The sequence below is a fragment of the Salmo salar genome, chromosome 10 (assembly GCF_965601325.2).
Source record: "Salmo salar chromosome 10, fSalSal1, whole genome shotgun sequence".
NCBI lineage: Eukaryota > Metazoa > Chordata > Actinopteri > Salmoniformes > Salmonidae > Salmo > Salmo salar.
The window spans coordinates 28,261,549-28,281,894 of record NC_138300.1 but is presented as its reverse complement, the minus strand read 5'-3'; the positions used below and the strand labels follow the sequence as shown (position 1 = coordinate 28,281,894).

Here is a 20,346-nt window from a genome sequence, read left to right as displayed (position 1 = left end):
GTCCTAGTAATGTTGGGGACAGGGATGGGAATGGAGTTTGGTGAAGGGTGACCCCCCCCCCCCCCCCCCCCTTTTTACGAAATAGCAAGCTCTATTCTGCGGTAAAGATGGCGGCGGCAGAGGGGGCGCGCAGTGGCTGGAGCACGGCGAAACGACCCTGAAAGGCTCCATATTTCATAGAAACTCGGACGTGGGGGACCGAACATTACTGTCTCGAGATCCCACGGACCGTTGGCAGAGAGTTGTTTTCAGTGATTTATCAGACTTTTGCTTTATTGTTTGAGGCAAGGTGGGTGGGTTTCACAACGATATTGCTATCGAGCTAACAGCTAACGTCAAGCTAGCTAGCTAGGAGACGGGTTGAGGAAGACTTCTGAACAGGCCGCTCCATAATTGGGGGATGTGAACTGGGAGTGTGCAGGGCTGGATAGCTTCGTCCCGAACATCTTTACACCGAACTGCGGGGATGGGACAACAGGTAGGCCGCGTTGGTGAGGGGGCTTCGACAGGGCTGCCACCGCCACAACAACAGCAGCAACACCCGGGGAAGGGGAACAGGGGAAACGCCGGGAGGAGACCCCGGGAAGTCAGTAACGTTAGCACTGGAACACCGACAGGCAGGGTTACTGCCGTTAACGTGCCGGACCCAGCAATTAATATATTCACCCAGCATTCAGGTAGGAATAGCCACATGGTAGTACACAGTAGTTTATTTAATCAAGTGGTTTGTACAATAGTAGTCAAACTGTGATTTTTAATTGGCTAGCTAACCAGCCAATTTACTTCAACATAATCAACTATATGTGTTCGTCAACGACGCGTTAGCGGAAATACAACCAATTGCCATCAGTGCCAGCTCTAGTTGTACGGTTAGCCAGCATATGTTTGCTAGTTTTCTTGGTTTCTAATATGTTCTCGTACATTATCAGACAATGAAGTTGAAGAGCACAAGTGTGAGGTGACAATGACAGCTTGACATGTCCCACAAGTAGCCTAATGGTTGTGTGCTTTTTTTTTTTTTTCATGCAGCTGTCTGGCATGGGCAGGTAACAGTGCAGTCAGTGCTACTAACGAGGATTGGGGTTGTTATTCTGATCCCAAACAGAGTGATGAAGAAAGAGCCGTTTCAGGACTACACAGCTGCAAGCAGCAAAGGGACTGTTCACTTCTCCTGCCACTGAGAGATGCTTGTTAAACAATGATCTCTGCCACAAGGGGATGCAGTGGCAATTCCACTCCATTAACTCACTATGGCAGCCACAACAGTCTCACATTTCAGCCTGAAGTGGTTTTCACATGCTCGGTTACAACATACTCAGCAGAAAATTGCAGCTCAAAGTAATTTTTTGAATTATGTTTGTGTAACTGACCGTAATCCAACATATTCTTTGAGGATACTCTCATTTTCATAGACCATTGTAAGGTACTGAAAGACTCACTGTGGTCAAATGATCTAGTGCCCCAGTGACACACTCAGTGGGCTCTGAGGGTCAAACTGGATAGATGCACTCTCATTGTGCTGCTGCCTGTTATGTGTCATTGGCACTCAGGATTTGGTCAAGAGAAGGCAATCATTAAGGATCTCCCTGCAGGGAAACCATTATTGCATTTGGTCAGCCAAGTCCTGCTCTGAGCTAGAATTAATTGCTGTTGTGTATGTATGCTATTAGGTTCTGTAAGACCATTAGGGAAGCATTATGTTGAGGGGGATATTATTATTATTCTTTGCATGACAAAGCTATAATATCCATCCACGATTGTAACAACTATCCAGTCTACTGCTTCTATTGAGCTTCTGCTTGCCTAAGGGAAGGTCAGTCAAAGTCTTGTATGAAATCAGATATAATGGGAATCGCAAGATTGTACGGCTCATCCAATAGTTGTTTTTTCAGCGCTCTGCACTGGGGCAAAGAGAGACCTGTCACATCTCCACAATTAAACTCTTCAGCTGGAAACGCAAACCTGAAAAGTGTACACTATCTGTTTTTTAAAATGTCAAGTGTGTCCTTTTTATAGCTGGATGCATAGCCAAGTTGTTGGAAGGCTGTTAACCTTGTAAACCTTCCATTATATTTTGAAGTATGAAAGCATTTGTTTGTGCAACATTCTCCTTGACCTAGCAGAATCAGTTCTAATGTAAGTCTAGGCTATATGATGCAGTTGTTATTACCTGGCAGTGCCACTGTTCGGTAATATCAATGTGTTGTGACGTCATTGGGCCATGTGAGTAAATCAGCAGTGTGTCAACGTCGAACATGGTTTTGTCTGTTCATAGGAATAGAGCCCTGCACATCTGGCTGAGTTATGTGACCACACGCCAAGGCTGCTTTAACAAAGTTATTTTGCAACAAAGCACATTTCCTCCTTTCTTTGCTGAGCAAGATGATTTGAGGTCCTTCCTCCTTTTAGCCATTTGTGATTGCCACTGTTGAATAGTTTATCTTTTGTGTGGTTTGACAATGGTGAAAGGCCTAGGTGTACAGTGCAGTTTTTACCAAATGAAAATGCAATGACTTCGTAATCATGTTTTGATACTGTGGCTATTTTAGATGTATGTCTGTCTGTGACCTTTTTGAGGTGTGTGTGTGGTACGTGTGTACTGGTGTCCATGTTTGTATGGGTTATGCCTGTGTACGTGTCTTTTTGCCTGAAGGAAGTGATTCACGGTGGGGACAGACAAGTTTTCTAAATCAAAGGCCTCTGCATGTCACTGTCCCCCAAGTTGACTCTGCACATCCCTGTTGGGTCACGATGCCATTTTGGTATTTCTTTATTTATTCATTGTCTCCGGATCTTAGAATACGTTTCTTTGCAGCATTATGAAAACTAAACCCTACGTGACTCAGTGGCATTTTAAAGCCGAAGGGAACGGTATCTTTGATACGTAATATGTAGCCTCAGTGAAAGACTGCTCACATTCCCCCTAACCACATGACTTTCGAGTGCTCATCCAGTGTAATGCTCTTCTGATCAAGTGAACTTAGAATTCTTCAATTGTTTAATGGCTTGTGTGGGACTACGGTCTTTCATTTTGCTCTGCCTTGGGCTCTCTCTTGTTTGCAGAATTCACAGAATTGCTGATTTGGCTATCAAGCCCATAAACAGTTCAGCAGGTTGAGCGGTCAAGAGCAGGTTTCATATACTTGATTAGGAAATGGGACACTTGTATTTAACATCTCTGCTCTACATGTTCTCCCTACGCTTGCCTTCATAAAATTGAATTAATTCCAGGGCAGGCAGGACAGTGGATGGGTGATCTGCCCATTATCCCTGATAGATAAACTGATTTGCATTAGGGGTGAAATTGGATTAGACAAATCCACTTTTCTATATGTGCAAAGGCCCCAACAACCAAAATAAGCCTCACAGTACTGACAGTTGACTTTATTAACAAATTTAAACTTGATGTGTTGAAGTAATCATATCCATTGGTGGCTTATCTGGGTGACTGGATCCTCTCCCCCACCTAGCAGGTCACCCCGAGCTGCATCCTTCAGCCACTAGAAGGACCTCGGTCTCGTAATTTTCAGCCCTATAAATGCTGGGCAGTGGTGTTCATTTGCATGTTTACCAGGGTATGTACTATGCTTATGCATCCCATGAAGCACATTGATTATTGTGGCGGACTATGTTCTGTTAATATATTACACCCTGTACTATTGCTTCATTAATTATTCATTCTTCCTCTCGCTCCTCCCTATGTGCCTGACTGGTGAAAACATGAGGCTGGAGACTAAAGAGGGCACTAAATCCCGGCTCATTTTCCCCTTCCCAGTGGAACTCATTCTACTGTCATTAAATTAACCAAAGGAAATGGTTGGAGTCGAGACGCACATGTTGCAGATGATGACAACTCTCCCACCTGAACTTACATACTCCCACATATATATATCATATTGGGACTTTGTTTACCCTTCAGAAGGCAAAGTTGTTTACTGTCTATCTTGTAAAACCTAGATCAGTGGTTTTCAACTGGTTTTGCTTGGGGGACCAAATCGAACCAGGTTGTCTCGGTCGTGAGGCATATCGTGGAAAAAGAATCATCAAAATACAATCTGCAAAGCTATTTTTAATGCTATATTGATAGTAAATTTATCAGTTATGAGAAGTTAACAACATTCCCACCTTTTTTTTCAGAGATTAAATGATTAGCCAATGTAAGTCTTATGTTCAGACTGGACTGTGTGTGTGTGTGTGTGTGTGTGTGTGTGTGTGTGTGTGTGTGTGTGTGTGTGTGTGTGTGTGTGGAAGAAAAAAAAAAACTCTGACATCCAGGACCCACTCAGACTACCGTGACCCAAATTTGGCTCTTGACTCACAAGTTGATAATTGCTGACCGAAATCATATAGGTTCAGATACAGTATGTCATGCTGCTGTTGGTTTTCCAAGTGGGAGACTGGTCTATTGGACTGCTTAGTGAAGATGTCTGATTTGAAATGCAAAACCAGTTCAGTGTTGACTGGGTGCCAGCACTTGGCCTGGGTTGTGTCTGACTGCTCTATCAGTGCTTATCCAGAGATCCAAGCTCCTGGCTTGGACCCTACTCCCTCAGCAGGACTGAGTCTCTAACCACTATCACTCTCATCCCAGGCTACTTGGTTCTCTCTGTGCCCAAAGCTCAGCTCAAATTCTTCATTCCCTGTCTTCTCATCTGACCCTCTGTGTCATCTTAGTGGAGTTGAAATTGAGCACTGCTTACTCCCGGGATAATCCTCTCCGTCCTCCCTTTTCTTCCCCTCCGGTTTAATCACACACCAGAGTCGGCCTTAATCTGGCCCTTAATGTGGTGCTGCCAGGGCTGCTCCCATGTGTTGAGCAGTGGGGGTGAGACCAAGAAGCTCAGCCACAGAGAGGGCCAATTTGTCTTTCAATAGACTGGGATAATTTTCCCCATTTCAAAGAGAATGGAGCGAGTGGCTAACCTGGGTGCTATCGAAAGCCTTTGATACTGTGCCTTGTGCAGGGCTATTTGGGTGGCCAAGCCCTGCATATGGAGGCAATGGGAAAGTAATCTCGGCAAGCTCAGTGTATTATCACAGGAACATGAATAGACCCACTGAAGTCGGTGTAATCCTCTTCAGCCAGGCCTGAACGTTCATAGTAATTTCAGCGGTTCGAATACACGAGTCGACAAGGTAAAAAAAAAAAATCTTTCTGTGCCCTTGAGCAAGGCATTTAACCCTAATTTGCTCCAGGGGCGCTGTACTACTATGGCTGACCCTGTAAAACAACACATTTCACTGCACCTATCCAGTGTATGTGACAATAAAAAATATATATTCACTGCCATTCAAAAGTTTGGGGTCACTTAGAAATATCCTTGTTTTGAAAGAAAAGCAAAAAATTGTCCATTTTAAAATGACATCAAATTGATCAGAAATACAGTGTAGACATTGTTAATGTAAATTACTATTGTAGCTGGAAACGGCAGATTTTTATGGAATATCTACATAGGCGTACAGAGGCCCATTATCAGCAGCCATCACTCCTGTCTTCCAATGGTACATTGTGTTAGCTAATCCAAGTTTATCATTTTTAAAAGGCTAATTGATCATTAGAAAATTGCAAAAGGGTTATGTTAGCACAGCTGAAAACTGTTGTGCTGATTATAGAAGCAATGAAACTGTCCTTTAGACTAGTTGAGTATCTGGCGCATCAGCATTTGTGGGTTCGATTACAGGTTCAAATGGCCAGAAACAAAGAACTTTCTTCTGAAACTCATCAGTCTATTCTTGTTCTGAGAAATGAAGGCTATTCCATGTGTGAAATTGCCAAGAAACTGAAGATCTCGTACAACGCTGTGTACTACTCCCTTCACAGAACAGTGCAAACTGGCTCTAATCAGAATAGAAAGAGGAGTGGGAAGCCCCGGTGCACAACTGATCAAGAGGACAAGTAAAAAAAAAAAAAAAAAAAAAATGTATTTAACCTTTTTATTTAACTAGGCAAGTCAGTTAAGAACAAATTCTTATTTACATGACGGCCTAGGAACAGTGGGTTAACTGCCTTGTTCAGGGGCAGAACGACAGCTTTTTACCTTGTCAGCTCAGGGATTCTATATGGCAACCTGGCCTTCTAGGCAGAGTTCCTCTGTCCAGTGTCTGTGTTGTTCTGCTCATCTTAATCTTTTCTTTTCATTGGCCAGTCTGAGATATGGCTTTTTCTTTGCAACTCTGCCTAAAAGGCCAGCATCCTGGAGTTGCCTCTTCACTGTTGACGTTGAGACTGGTGTTTTGTGGGAACTATTTAATGAAGCTGCCAGTTGAGGACTTGTGAGGTGTCTGTTTCTCAAACTAGACACTCTAATGTACTTGTCCTCTTGCTCAGTTGTGCACCGGGGCTTCCCACTCCTCTTTCTATTCTGATTAGAGCCAGTTTGCACTGTTCTGTGAAGGGAGTAGTACACAGCGTTGTACGAGATCTTCAGTTTCTTGGCAATTTCACACATGGAATAGCCTTCATTTCTCAGAACAAGAATAGACTAACGAGTTTCAGAAGAAAGTTCTTTGTTTCTGGCCATTTTGAGCCTGTAATCGAACCCACAAATACTGATGCGCCAGATACTCAACTAGTCTAAAGAAGGCCAGTTTTATTGCTTCTATAATCAGCACAGTTTACAGCTGTGCTAACATAATTGCAAAAGGGTTTTCCAATGATCAATTAGCCTTTTAAAATGATAAACTTGGATTAGGTAACACAACGTGCCATTGGAACACAGGAGTGATGATTGCTGATAATGGGCCACTGTACGCCTATGTAGATATTGTATTAAAAATCAGCCATTTCCAGCTACAATAGTCATTTACAACATTAACAATGTCTACACTGTATTTCTGATCAATTTGATGTTATTTTAATGGATAAAAAATGTGCTTTTCTTTAAAAAAAATAAGGACCTTTCTAAGTGACCCCAAACTTTTGAACGCTAGTGTGTGTGTATACATGGTTTTTTTTAATCTAGCGTAGCCTAACTATGGAAAAATGTAACGAGTGGCTAATGAAAGGCCAGCTGCTGCTGTATACTGCCTTACAATTTCCATAATATCATGGGGTCTATTGAAATGAGATGTTATATTTTCTGCCTTAGGACTTTTGCTCCGAGTCCCACTTGATCCTGTCAGGCTGATCCTATCATCTCATCTTGGCTGGACTGTGATGCAACGTATGTATACCATTTTGCTTCGTAACTGATGTAATCATCTCTAGGCTTGCGTCTCTACACCACACAGAAGGCACTTGTGTCTCTCCACACAGTGCCATCGTGGAAACCTCACCACACTGTTGTTAACTGCCAACCTTATTAAGGGTGTTTTCACACACAGTTTTGAGCTATAGTTCGAATCAGAGTTTGATTGTTTTCATTTGGTCCAGTTGGTTTCACATTGCCAAATGTCAAACGAACTAAAACTCCTCAACAAAACCAGGTGTCCATACAAGTCATTTGTTTATTGGACAAAAATGCTCATGTTAAATCATCTACGATTTTTATTAGAGGTCGACCAATTATGATTTTTCAACGCCGATACCGATTATTGGAGTACCAAAAAAGCCAATACCGATTAATCGGCCGTTTAAAATGTTTTAATTTTTATTTATTTTTTATTTTATTTTTATTTTTATTTGTAATAATGACAATTACAACAATACTGAATGAACACTTATTTTAACTTAATATAATACATCAATAAAATCAATTTAGCCTCAAATAAATAATGAAACATATTCAATTTGGTTTAAATAATGCAAAAACAAAGTGTTGGAGAAGAAAGTAAAAGTGCAATATGTGCCATGTAAGAAAGCTAACTTTTAAGTTCCTTGCTCAGAACATGAGAACATATGAAAGCTGGTGGTTCCTTTTAACATGAGTCTTCAATATTCCCAGGTAAGAAGTTTTACGTTGTAGGAATTATAGGACTATTTCTCTCTACCATTTCTATTTCATATACCTTTGACTATTGGATGTTCTTATAGGCACTTTAGTATTGCCAGTGTAACAGTATAGCTTCCGTCCCTACCTGGGCTCGAACCAGGAACACATCGACAACAGCCACCCTCGAAGCATCGTTACCCATTGCTCCACAAAAGCCGCGGCCCTTGCAGAGCAAGGGGAACAACTACTCCAAGTCTCAGAGCGAGTGACGTCACCAATTGAAACGCTATTAGCGCGCACCCTGCTAACTAGCTAGCCATTTCACATCGGTTACACCAGCCTAATCTCGGGAGTTGATAGGCTTGAAGTCATAAACAGCTCAATGCTTGAAGCATAGCGAAGAGCTGCTGGCAAACGCACGAAGGTGCTGTTTGAATGAATGCTTACGAGCCTGCTGCTGCCTACCATCGCTCAGTCAGACTGCTCTATCAAATCATAGACTTAATTATAACATAATAACACACAGAAATACGAGCCTTTGGTCATTAATATGGTCGAATCCGGAAACTATCATTTCGAAAACAAAAAGTTTTTTCTTTCAGTGAAATACGTAACCGTTCTGTATTTTATCTAACGGGTGGCATCCCTAAGTCTAAATATTGCTGTTACATTTTACAACCTTATGTCATAATTATGTACAATTCTGGCAAATTAACCTCTCTGGGCTAGGCGGGACGAATTCGTCCCACCTACGTAACAGCCAGTTGAATCCTGTGGCGCGATTTTCAAAACCTTTGAAATGCTATTACTTCAATTTCTCAAACATATGACTATTTTACAGCTATTTAAAGACAAGACTCTCGTTAATCTAACCACACTGTCCGATTTCAAAAAGGCTTTACAACGAAAGCAAAACATTAGATTATGTCAGCAGAGTACCAAGCCAGAAATAATCAGACACCCATTTTTCAAGCTAGCATATAATGTCACAAAAACCCAGAAGACAGCTAAATGCAGCACTAACCTTTGATGATCTTCATCAGATGACAACCCTAGGACATTATGTTATACAATACATGCATGTTTTGTTCAATCAAGTTCATATTTATATCAAAAACCAGCTTTTTACATTAGCATGTGACGTTCAGAACTAGCATACCCCCCGCAAACATCCGGCGAATTCACTAACAATTTACTAAATTACTCACGATAAACGTTCACAAAAAGCATAACAATTATTTAAAGAATTATAGATACAGAACTCCTCTATGCACTCGATATGTCCGATTTTTAAAATAGCTTTTTGGTGAAAGCACATTTTGCAATATTCTAAGTACATAGCCCAGGCATCACGGGCTAGCTATTTAGACACCCGGCAAGTTTAGCACTCACCAATATCAGATTTACTATTATAAAAGTTTGATTACCTTTTGTTGTCTTCGTCAGAATGCACTCCCAGGACTGCTACTTCAATAACAAATGTTGGTTTGGTCCAAAATAATCCATCGTTATATCCGAATAGCGCCGTTTTGTTCGTGCGTCCCAGACACTATCTGAAATGGTAAATCAGGGTCGTGCGCATGGTGCAATTCGTGACAAAAAAAATCTAAATATTCCATTACCGTACTTCGAAGCATGTCAACCGCTGTTTAAAATCCATTTTTATGCCATTTTTCTCGTAAAAAAGCGATAATATTCCGACCGGGAATGTCCATTTAGCTAAACAGAGGAAAGTAAACAAAGCTTTCGGTCGACGCGGGCACGAGCCTGAGTCTCACAGTACTGTAACCAGCCACTACCCAAACGCGCTACTTTTTTTCAGCCAGAGCCTGCAAAGCCACAATTCAGCTTTTTACTGCCTTCTGAGACCCTATGGCAGCCGTAGGAAGTGTCACGGGACAGCTAAGATCCTCACTCTTCAATAAACAGAGACAAGAAGAACATTTTTACATTTACATTTTAGTCATTTAGCAGACGCTCTTATCCAGAGCGACTTACAAATTGGTGCATTCACCTATAATATCCAGTGGAACAAACACTTTACAATAGTGCATCTAAATCTTTTAAGGGGGGGGTTAGAAGGATTACTTTATCCTATCCCAGGTATTCCTTGAAGAGGTGGGGTTTCAGGTGTCTCCGGAAGGTGGTGATTGACTCCGCTGTCCTGGCGTCGTGAGGGAGTTTGTTCCACCATTGGGGTGCCAGAGCAGCGAACAGTTTTGACTGGGCTGAGCGGGAACTGTGCTTCCTCAGAGGTAGGGAGGCGAGCAGGCCAGAGGTGGATGAACGGAGTGCCCTTGTTTGGGTGTAGGGCCTGATCAGAGCCTGAAGGTACGGAGGTGCCGTTCCCCTCACAGCTCCGTAGGCAAGCACCATGGTCTTGTAGCGGATGCGAGCTTCGACTGGAAGCCAGTGGAGAGAGCGGAGGAGCGGGGTGACGTGAGAGAACTTGGGAAGGTTGAACACCAGACGGGCTGCGGCGTTCTGGATGAGTTGTAGGGGTTTAATGGCACAGGCAGGGAGCCCAGCCAACGGCGAGTTGCAGTAATCCAGACGGGAGATGACAAGTGCCTGGATTAGGACCTGCGCCGCTTCCTGTGTGAGGCAGGGTCGTACTCTGCGAATGTTGTAGAGCATGAACCTACAGGATCGGGTCACCGCCTTGATGTTGGTGGAGAACGACAGGGTGTTGTCCAGGGTCACGCCAAGGCTCTTAGCACTCTGGGAGGAGGACACAAGGGAGTTGTCAACCGTGATGGCGAGATCATGGAACGGGCAGTCCTTCCCCGGGAGGAAGAGCAGCTCCGTCTTGCCGAGGTTCAGCTTGAGGTGGTGATCCGTCATCCACACTGATATGTCTGCCAGACATGCAGAGATGCGATTCGCCACCTGGTTGTCAGAAGGGGGAAAGGAGAAGATTAATTGTGTGTCATCTGCATAGCAATGATATGAGAGACCATGTGAGGATATGACAGAGCCAAGTGACTTGGTGTATAGCGAGAATAGGAGTGGGCCAAGAACAGAGCCCTGGGGGACACCGGTGGTGAGAGCACGTGGTGCGGAGACAGATTCTCGCCACGCCACCTGGTAGGAGCGACCTGTCAGGTAGGACGCAATCCAAGCGTGCGCGGTGCCGGAGATGCCCAGCTCGGAGAGGGTGGAGAGGAGGATCTGATGGTTCACGGTATCAAAGGCAGCAGATAGGTCTAGAAGGATGAGAGCAGAGGAGAGAGAGTTAGCTTTAGCAGTGCGGAGAGCCTCCGTGACACAGAGAAGAGCAGTCTCTGTGTCACGGAGGCGAACGACACCTTGTCAGACAGGCCACTTCCTGCATGAAACCTTCTCAGTTTTTTGCCTGCCAAATGAGTTCTGTTATACTCACAGACACCATTCAAACAGTTTTAGAAACTTTAGGGTGTTTTCTATCCATATGTAATAAGTATATGCATATTCTAGTTACTGGGTAGGAGTGGTAACCAGATTAAATCGGGTACGTTTTTTATCCGGCGGTGTAAATACTGCCCCCTAGCCCTAACGGGTTAATTACGGTCTTTGTTAGGAATAAATGGACTTCACACAGTTCGCAACGAGCCTGGCGGCCCAAACTGCTGCATATACCCTGACTGCTTGCACGGAACGCAAGAGAAGTGACACAATTTCCCTAATTATAACAAATTCATGTTAACAGGTAATATTAACTAAATATGCAGGTTTAAAAATATATACTTGTGTATTGATTTTAAAGAAAGGCATTGATGTTTATGGTTAGGTTTGGTGCAACGACAGTGCTAAATCATCACCCGTTTGGCAAAGTTGGCTGTGATTCGATGAGAAATTAACAGGCACCGCATCGATTATATGCAACGCTGGACACGCTAGATAAACTAGTAATATCATCAACCATGTGTAGTTAACTAATGATTATGTGAAGCTTGATTGATTTTTCTAAGTTTAATGCTAGCTAGCAACTTAACTTGGCTTCTGGCTGCCCTCGAGTAACAGGTTGTCAGCCTGCCATGCAGGCTCCTCGTGGAGTGCAATGTAAGGCAGGTGGTTAGAGCGTTGGACTAGTAACCGAAGGTTGCAGAAACGAATCCCCAAGCTGACAAGGTAAAAATCTGTCATTCTGCACCTGAACAAGGCAGTTAACCCACCGTTCCTAGGCCGTCATTGAAAATAAGAATGTGTTCTTAACTGACTTGCCTAGTTAAATAAAGGTGTAAAAAAATAATTGGGGGGCCAAATCCGTGTCCAAAAATACCGATTTCCGATTGTTAGGAAAACTTGAAATCGGCCCTAATTAATCGGCCATTACGATTAATCGGTCGACCTCTAATTATTATGAAGCGCTACTTGTGTGTCCCCATCGTCATATTACTTTTTCAACAACATGTGGGAGGAAACCGCGCAATAGCCGCTCTAACTGTGAAGTGAATAGCCTATATTCAGTAGCCTATAGCCTCCGTCTCCCCTAGTCTGCATCGGATGCGCTCATAAATGCGCTGCTATACGGTTAAATCCGTATGAATTTAATCACTTTTTGACAGCACCCCTTTTGATTTGAACGAAACCTTGCATAAATATTTGCCTGTTGTAGAAGTGAACAGAAAGTTACTCTTTGGACCTGAATGCCAAGACATCTAAGAGAGAAAATTGACCTATTTTGCGTACCCCACCATACCATGAAACATCTTCATCACTGGAAAATATAAATGGTTGAGATTTGATATCATTTAAAAGCTTACAAACAAGGTTGTCAAACAATTTTATAATGTTTATAACAATTAGAATATTTGAACCTTATGTCAATTCTCTAAAAACACATGAACCTCAATGTTTTTCATATTTGCATATGTTGTAGCTTAGACCTTTCTTTACATCCTGGGTTTTTTGTGTTGTGCCCACCATCGGTTGAGAAACAACATGCTCTTGAATACAGGGTGGGTGTCGTGTTTTGGCTGATAAATGTACTAAAATTGAAATTTCAGCTTTCAAATGGTACCACAAAAAGAGGTACACACATCAGAGAATGTTGAGTTGAATGGGAATACCTGTTTTGAAATAACCATCAACCCTCCAAAAGAAACTTATTGAAATCATATAAATATATGTATTGCTTGTAACTGTTTCGGGTAATGCAAGTTCTTGTGCTGTTAGGGGAATAACCTATGTGTAAATGTAATCTGTTGCTGTATTTTTTTGTTATCCGTGATGGTTTTGTTTGTCTTGTGTAGTTTCTTAATCATTGTACCTTTACTCTGTGTAAACATGTATACGCAGGGCCCAGCTGTAAAAGAGACCTTGGTCTCAGTCGGTGTTCCTTGTTGAAATAAAGGTATAATAATAGAATAGATATGACCATTAAGTTGATATTCGATGGTGGGTGGACCGGCCTCCATCTTTATGGTACTAATTATACTGAATAAAAATATAAACGCAACATGCAACTATTTCATTGATTTTACTGAGTTATAGTTCATATAAGGAAATCAGTCAATTGATATCAATTCATTAGGCCCAAATCTATGGATTTCACATGACTGGCAGGGGAGCCAGGCCCAGCCAATCCCAATGAATTTTTCCCCAAAAAAGGGTTTTATTACAGACATAAATACTCTTCAGTTTCATCAGCTGTCCGGGTGGCTTGTCTCAGACAATCCCGCAGGTGAAGAAGCTGGATGTGGAGGTAGTGGGCTGGCGTGGTTACACATGGTCTGCGGTTGTGAGGCCGGTTGATCATAGTGCCAAATTCTCTGAAACGACATTTGAGGCGGTTTTTGGTAGAGAAATGAACATTACATTTTCTGGCAACAGCTCTAATGGACATTCCTGTAATCAGCATGCCAATTGCTCAACTTGAGACATATGTGGTGTTGTGTGACACAACTTCATATTTTAGAGTGGCCTTTTATTGCCCCCAGCACAAGGTGCACCTGTGTAATGATCATGCTATTTAATCAGCTTCTTGATATGCCACAACTGGCAGGTGGATGGATTATCTTGGCAAAGGAGGAATATCCACGATCAGGGATGTAAACAAATATTTGCGCACAATGTTAGAGACGCTTTTTGTGCATATGGAAAAATTCAGTCATCTTTTATTTCAGCTCATGAAACATAGAACCAACACTACATGTTGTGTTTTTATATTTTTGTTCAGTATAGAAATAATAATGTACATTTTCATGGCGTACCAGCTAAGTCACTGTGGTCTGAAGTTATAGGTCCATTCTATGAATTCTATTTCTATGATTGAAATGAGGCCCACTCTGTATTCAAGAGCATGTGTCTCAACCAATGGTCTAAGCTACAACAATGTGAAATAAATCAGTTTACACATCTTTTTATAATTGATGTTAAAGGTTAAGTGTCGTCATTTTTATAGAATAATTTTTTAAGATACGTTTGGTCATGTAGCGTATGTGGACCATGTGCTCGTCGAACATCTCATTCCAAAATCATGGGCATTCGTATGGAGTTGGTGCTGCATTTGCTGCTATAACAGCCTCCACTCTTCTTGGAAGGCTTTCCACTAGATGTTGGAACATTGCTGCAGGTACCTGCTTCCATTCAGCCGCTAGCATTGGTGAGGTCGGGCACTGATGTTGGGCGATTAGGCCTGGCTCGCAGTCGGCGTGCCAATTCATCCCAAAGGTGTTCGATGGGGTTGAGGTCAGGGCTCTGTGCAGGCCAGTCAAGTTCGTCCACACCGATCTCGACAAACCATTTCTGTATGGACCTCGCTTTGTGTACGGGGGCATTGACATGCTGAAACAGGAAAGGGCCTTCCCTAAACTGTTGCCACAAAGTTGGAAGCACAGAATCATCTAGAATGTCGTTATAGGCTGTAGCATTAAGATTTCCCTTCACTGGAACTAAGGGGCCTAGCCCAAACCATGAAAAACAACCCCAGACCATTTTTTCCCTCCTCCTCCAAACTTTACTGTTGGCACTATGCATTGGGGCAGGTAGAATTCTCCTGGCATCCGCCAAACCCAGATTCGTCTCTCGAACTGCCAGATGGTGAAGCGTGATTCATCACTCCAGAGAATGCGTTTCCCCTGCTCCAGAGTCCAATGGCGGCGATCTTTACACCACTCCAGCCGATGCTTGGCATTGCGCATGGTGATCTTAGACTTGTGTGTGGCTGCTCAGCCATGGAAACCCATTTTATGAAGCTCCCGACGAACAGTTCTTGTGCTGACGTTGCTTCCAATGGCAGTTTGGAACTCAGTAGTGAGTGTTGCAACCAAGGATAGACAAATTTTATATGCTTCAGCACTTGGCGGTTCCGTTCTGTGAGCTTGTGTGGCCTACCACTTCGCGGCTGAGCCTTTGTTGCTCCTAGACGTTTCCACTTCACAATAACAGCACGGGGCAGCTCTAGCAGGGCAGAAATTTGACGAACTGACTTGTTGGAAAGGTGGCATCCTATGACGGTGCCATGTTGAAAGTCACTGAACTCTTCAATAAGGCCATTCTACTGCCAATTTTTGTCTATGGAGGTTGTATGGCTGTTTGCTTGATTTTATACACCTGTCAGAAACGGCTGTGGCAGAAATACCCGACTCAATTAATTTGAAGGGGTGTCCACATAGTGTGCGTATGTAAACTCAGCAAAAAAAGAAACGTCACCTTTTCAGGACCCTGTCTTTCAAAGATATTTTGTAAAAATCCAAATATAGATCTTCTTTGTTAACCTCTCTGGGTCCCACCCTAGTCAACAGCCAGTGGAATCCCGTGGCGCGATATTAAAATACATTAGAAATGCTATTATTTCAATTTGTCAAACATATGACTATTTTACACCATTTTAAAGACAAGACTCTCGTTAATCTAACCACACTGTCCGATTTCAAAAAGGCTTTACAACGAAAGAAAAACATTAGATTATGTCAGCAGAGTACCCAGCCAGAAATAATCAGACACCCAATTTTCAAGCTAGCATATAATGTCACAAAAACCAAAACCACAGCTAAATGTAGCACTAACCTTTGATGATCTTCATCAGATGACACTCCTAGGACATTATACAATACATGCATGTTTTGTTCAATCAAGTTCATATTTATATCAAAAAACAGCTTTTTACATTAGCATGTGACTAGCATTCCCACCGAACACTTCCGGTGAATTTACTAAATTACTCACGATAAACGTTCACAAAAAATATAACAATTATTTTAAGAATTATAGATACAGAACTCCTCTATGCACTCGCTATGTCCGATTTTAAAATAGCTTTTCGGTGAAAGCACATTTTGCAATATTCTGAGTAGATAGCTAGCCTGTGATGGCCGGGCTATTTTGACACCCCCCCCAATTTGGTACTCACCAAACTCAGATTTACTATAAGAAAAATTGGATTACCTTTGCTGTTCTTCGTCAGAATGCACTCCCAGGACTGCTACTTCAACAACAAATGTTGGTTTGGTTCCAAATAATCCATAGTTATATCCAAATAGCGGCATTTTGTTCGTGCGTTCAAGACACTATCCGAAGGGTAAAGAAGGGTGACGCGCCCGGCGCGTTTCGTGACAAAAAATTTCAAAATATTCCATTACCGTACTTCGAAGCATGTCAAACGCTGTTTAAAATAAATTTTTATGCGATTTTTTTATTGTAAAAAAGCGATAATATTCCGACCGGGAGTCGTTATTTTCGTTCAAAGACAGAGAAAGTAAAATGGACTCTTCACGTGCACGCGCTCGCCCGTCTCATTGTTCTCAGATCGACCACTTACCAAATGCGCTACTGTTTTTCAGCCTGAGACTGGAGAGTCATCATTCAACGTTCTGGCGCCTTCTGAGAGCCTATGGGAGCCTTCGAAAATGTCACGTTACAGCAGAGATCCTTTGTTTTGGATAGAGATGACAAAGAAGGCCAAGAAATGGTCAGAGAGGGCGCTTCCTGTTTGGAATCTTCTCAGGTTTTGGCCTGCCATATGAGTTCTGTTATACTCAGACACCATTCAAACAGTTTTAGAAACTTTAGGGTGTTTTCTATCCAAAGCCAATAATTATATGCATATTCTAGTTACTGGGCAGGAGTAGTAACCAGATTAAATCGGGTACGTTTTTTATCCGGCCGTGCAAATACTGCCCCCTATCCCCAACAGGTTAAGGGTTTAAACACTGTTTTCAATGTTTGTTCAATGAACCATACACAATTAATGAACACGCACCTGTGGAACGGTCATTGACCTGTTAGGGCTAGGGGGCAGTATTGACACGGCTGGATAAAAAACGTACCCGATTTAATCTGGTTACTACTCCTGCCCAGTAACTAGAATATGCATATAATTATTGGCTTTGGATAGAAAACACCCTAAAGTTTCTAAAACTGTTTGAATGGTGTCTGTGAGTATAACAGAACTCCTATGGCAGGCCAAAACCTGAGAAGATTTCAAGCAGGAAGTGGCCTGTCTGAGAAGTAGTGTTTCATCTTGGCTCTTTTTATTGAAGACTCAGGATCTGTGCAATAACGTGACACTTCCTAGGTCTTCCATAGGGTCTCAGAGCCCGGGAAAAAGTTGAACGATATCGAGGCAGGCTCTGGCTGAAACACTTTATCGCTTTTGGCAAGTGGCCACTCAGAGTACTATGGGCTTAGGCGCGTGCCCGCTTCGACCGAATGCTTTATTTTCCTTTGTCTGTTTATCTAAACGCAGATTCCCGGTTGGAATATTATCGCTTTTTTTATGAGAAAAATTGCATAAAAATTGATTTTAAACAGCGGTTGACATGCTTCGAAGTACGGTAATGGAATATTTAGAATTCTTTTGTCACGAATTGCGCCATGCTCGTCACCATTATTTAGCCTTTAGGATAGTGTCTAGAACGCACGAACAAAACGCCGCTGTTTGGATATAACGATGGATTATTTTGGACCAAACCAACATTTGTTATTGAAGTAGAAGTCCTGGGAGTGCATTCTGACGAAGACAGCAAAGGTAATAACATTTTTCTTATAGTAAATCTGACTTTGATGAGTGCTAAACCTGCTGGGTGTCTAAATAGCTAGCCCTGTGATGCCGGGCTATCTACTGAGAATATTGCAAAATGTGCTTTCACCGAAAAGCTATTTTAAAATCGGACATATCGAGTGCATAGAGGAGTTCTGTATCTATAATTCTTAAAATAATTGTTATGCTTTTTGTGAACGTTTATCGTGAGTAATTTAGTAAATTCACCGGCAGTGTTCGGTGGGAATGCTATTCACACGCTAGTCACATGCTAATGTAAAAAGCTGGTTTTTGATATAAATATGAACTTGATTGAACAAAACATGCATGTATTGTATAACATAATGTCCTAGGGTTGTCATCTGATGAAGATCATCAAAGGTTAGTGCTGCATTTAGCTGTGGTTTGGGTTTATGTGACATTATATGCTAGCTTGAAAAATGGGTGTCTGATTATTTCTGGCTGGGTATTCTGCTGACATAATCTAATGTTTTGCTTTCGTTGTAAAGCCTTTTTGAAATCGGACAGTGTGGTTAGATTAACGAGAGTCTTGTCTTTAAAATGGTGTAAAATAGTCATATTTTTGAAAAATTGAAGTAATAGCATATCTAAGGATTTGAATAACGCGCCACTGGATTCAACTGGCTGTTGAGTAGGTGGGATGCAAGCGTCCCACCTAGCCCATAGAGGTTAAGACACTAACAGCTTACAGATGGTAGGCAATTAAGGTCACAGTTATGAAAACTTAGGACACTAAAGAGGCTTTTCTACTGACTCTGAAAAACACCAAAAGAAAGATGCCCAGCGTCCCTGCTCATCTGTGCAGCATGCCTAAGGCACGTTCACAAGGAGGCATGAGGACTGCAGATGTGGCCAGGACAATAAATTGCAGTGTCCATACTGTGAGACGCCTAAGACGTCTCTACAGGGAGACAGGACGGACAGCTGATCGTCCTCGCAGTGGCAGACCACGTGTAACAACACCTGCACAGGATCGGCACATCCGAACATCACACCTGCGGGACAGGTACAGGATGGCAACAACTGCCCGAGTTACACCAGGAACGCACAATCCCTCCATCAGTGCTCAGACTGTGCGCAATAAGCTGAGAGAGGCTGAACTGAGGGCTTGTAGGCTTGTTGTAAGGCAGGTCCTCACCAGACATCACCAGCAACAACGTCGCCTATGGGCACAAACCCACCATCGCTGGACCAGACAGGACTGGCAAAAAGTGCTCTTCACTGAGGAGTTGTGGTTTTGTCTCACCAGGGGTGATGGTCGGATTTGCGTTTATCGTCGAAGAAATGAGCGTTACACCGAGGCCTGTACTGTGGAGCGGGATCGATTTGGAGGTGGCGGGTCCGTCATGGTCTGGGGCTGTGTGTCACAGCATCATCGGACTGAACTTGTTGTCATTGCAGGCAATCTCAACGCTGTGCGTTACAGGGAAGACATCATCCTCCCTCATGTAGTACCCTTCCTGCAGGCTCATCCTGACATGACCCTCCCGCATGACAATGCCACCATGCACAGAATGAGCAGTATGGCTGATTTCCTGCAAGACAGGAATGTCTGTGTTATGCCATGGCCAGCTAAGAGCCCGGATCTCAATCCCATTGAGCACGTCTTGGATCGGAGGGTGAGGGCTAGGGCCATTCCCCCCAGAAATCTCCGGGAACTTGCAGGTGCTCTGGTGGAAGAGTGGGTTAACATCTCACAGCAAGAACTGGCAAAACTGGTGCAGTCCCTGAGGTGGAGATGTACTGCAGTACCTAATGCAACTGGTTGCTACACCAGATACTGACTGTTATTTTTGATTTTTGCCCCCCCCCCCCCCATGTCTGTGGAACTTGTTCAGTTTGCCTCAGTTGTTGAATCTTATATTCATACAAATATTTTCACATGTTAAGTTTGCTGAAAATAAACGCAGTTGACAGTGAGAGGACGTTTCTTGTTTTGCTGAGTTTGTGTGTGTGTGCGTGTGTGTGTGTTATATATCACACTCAGTTGAAGTCGGAAGTTTACATACACCTTAGCCGAATACATTTAAACTCAGATTTTCACAATTCCTGACATTTAATCCAAGTTCCCTGTTTTCGGTTAGTTAGGATCACCACTTTATTTTACGAATGTGAAATGTCAGAATAATATTAGAGAGAGTGATTTATTTCATATTTTCTTTCATCACACTCACAGTGGGTCAGAAGTTCACATACAGTCAATTGGAATTTGGTAGCATTGCCTTTAAATTGTTCAACTTGGGTCAAACGTTTCAGGTAGCCTTCCACAAGCTTCCCACAATAAGTTGGGTGAATTTTGTCCCATTCCTCCTGACAGAGCTGGTGTAACTGGTCAGGTTTGTAGGCCTCCTTGTTCGCGCACGCTTTTTCAGTTCTACCCACAAATTGTCTATAGGATTGAGGTCAGGGCTTTGTGATGGCCACTCCTTTGACTTTGTTGTTCTTAAGCCATTTTTGCCACAGCTATGGAAGTTTGCTTGAGGTCATTGT

At 42.7% G+C, this 20,346-nt stretch overlaps 1 protein-coding gene across 3 annotated transcripts in view; it reads left to right on the top strand.

Moving 5' to 3' along the window:
* The first annotated feature begins 95 nt into the window (after positions 1-95).
* Positions 96-20,346, top strand: part of LOC106613905 (tyrosine-protein kinase ABL2) — a 44,074-nt gene continuing 23,823 nt past the window's right edge. For 2 of the 3 annotated variants that reach the window (XM_014216662.3, XM_014216667.3), the window contains exons 1-2: positions 96-677; positions 7,089-7,163. In XM_014216662.3, the coding sequence (XP_014072137.2) occupies positions 467-677; positions 7,089-7,163 (286 nt within the window). In that variant the 5' untranslated portion in view covers positions 96-466. The remainder of the gene's footprint in view (positions 678-7,088; positions 7,164-20,346) is intronic. The other variant, XM_014216663.3, reaches the window with a different exon arrangement.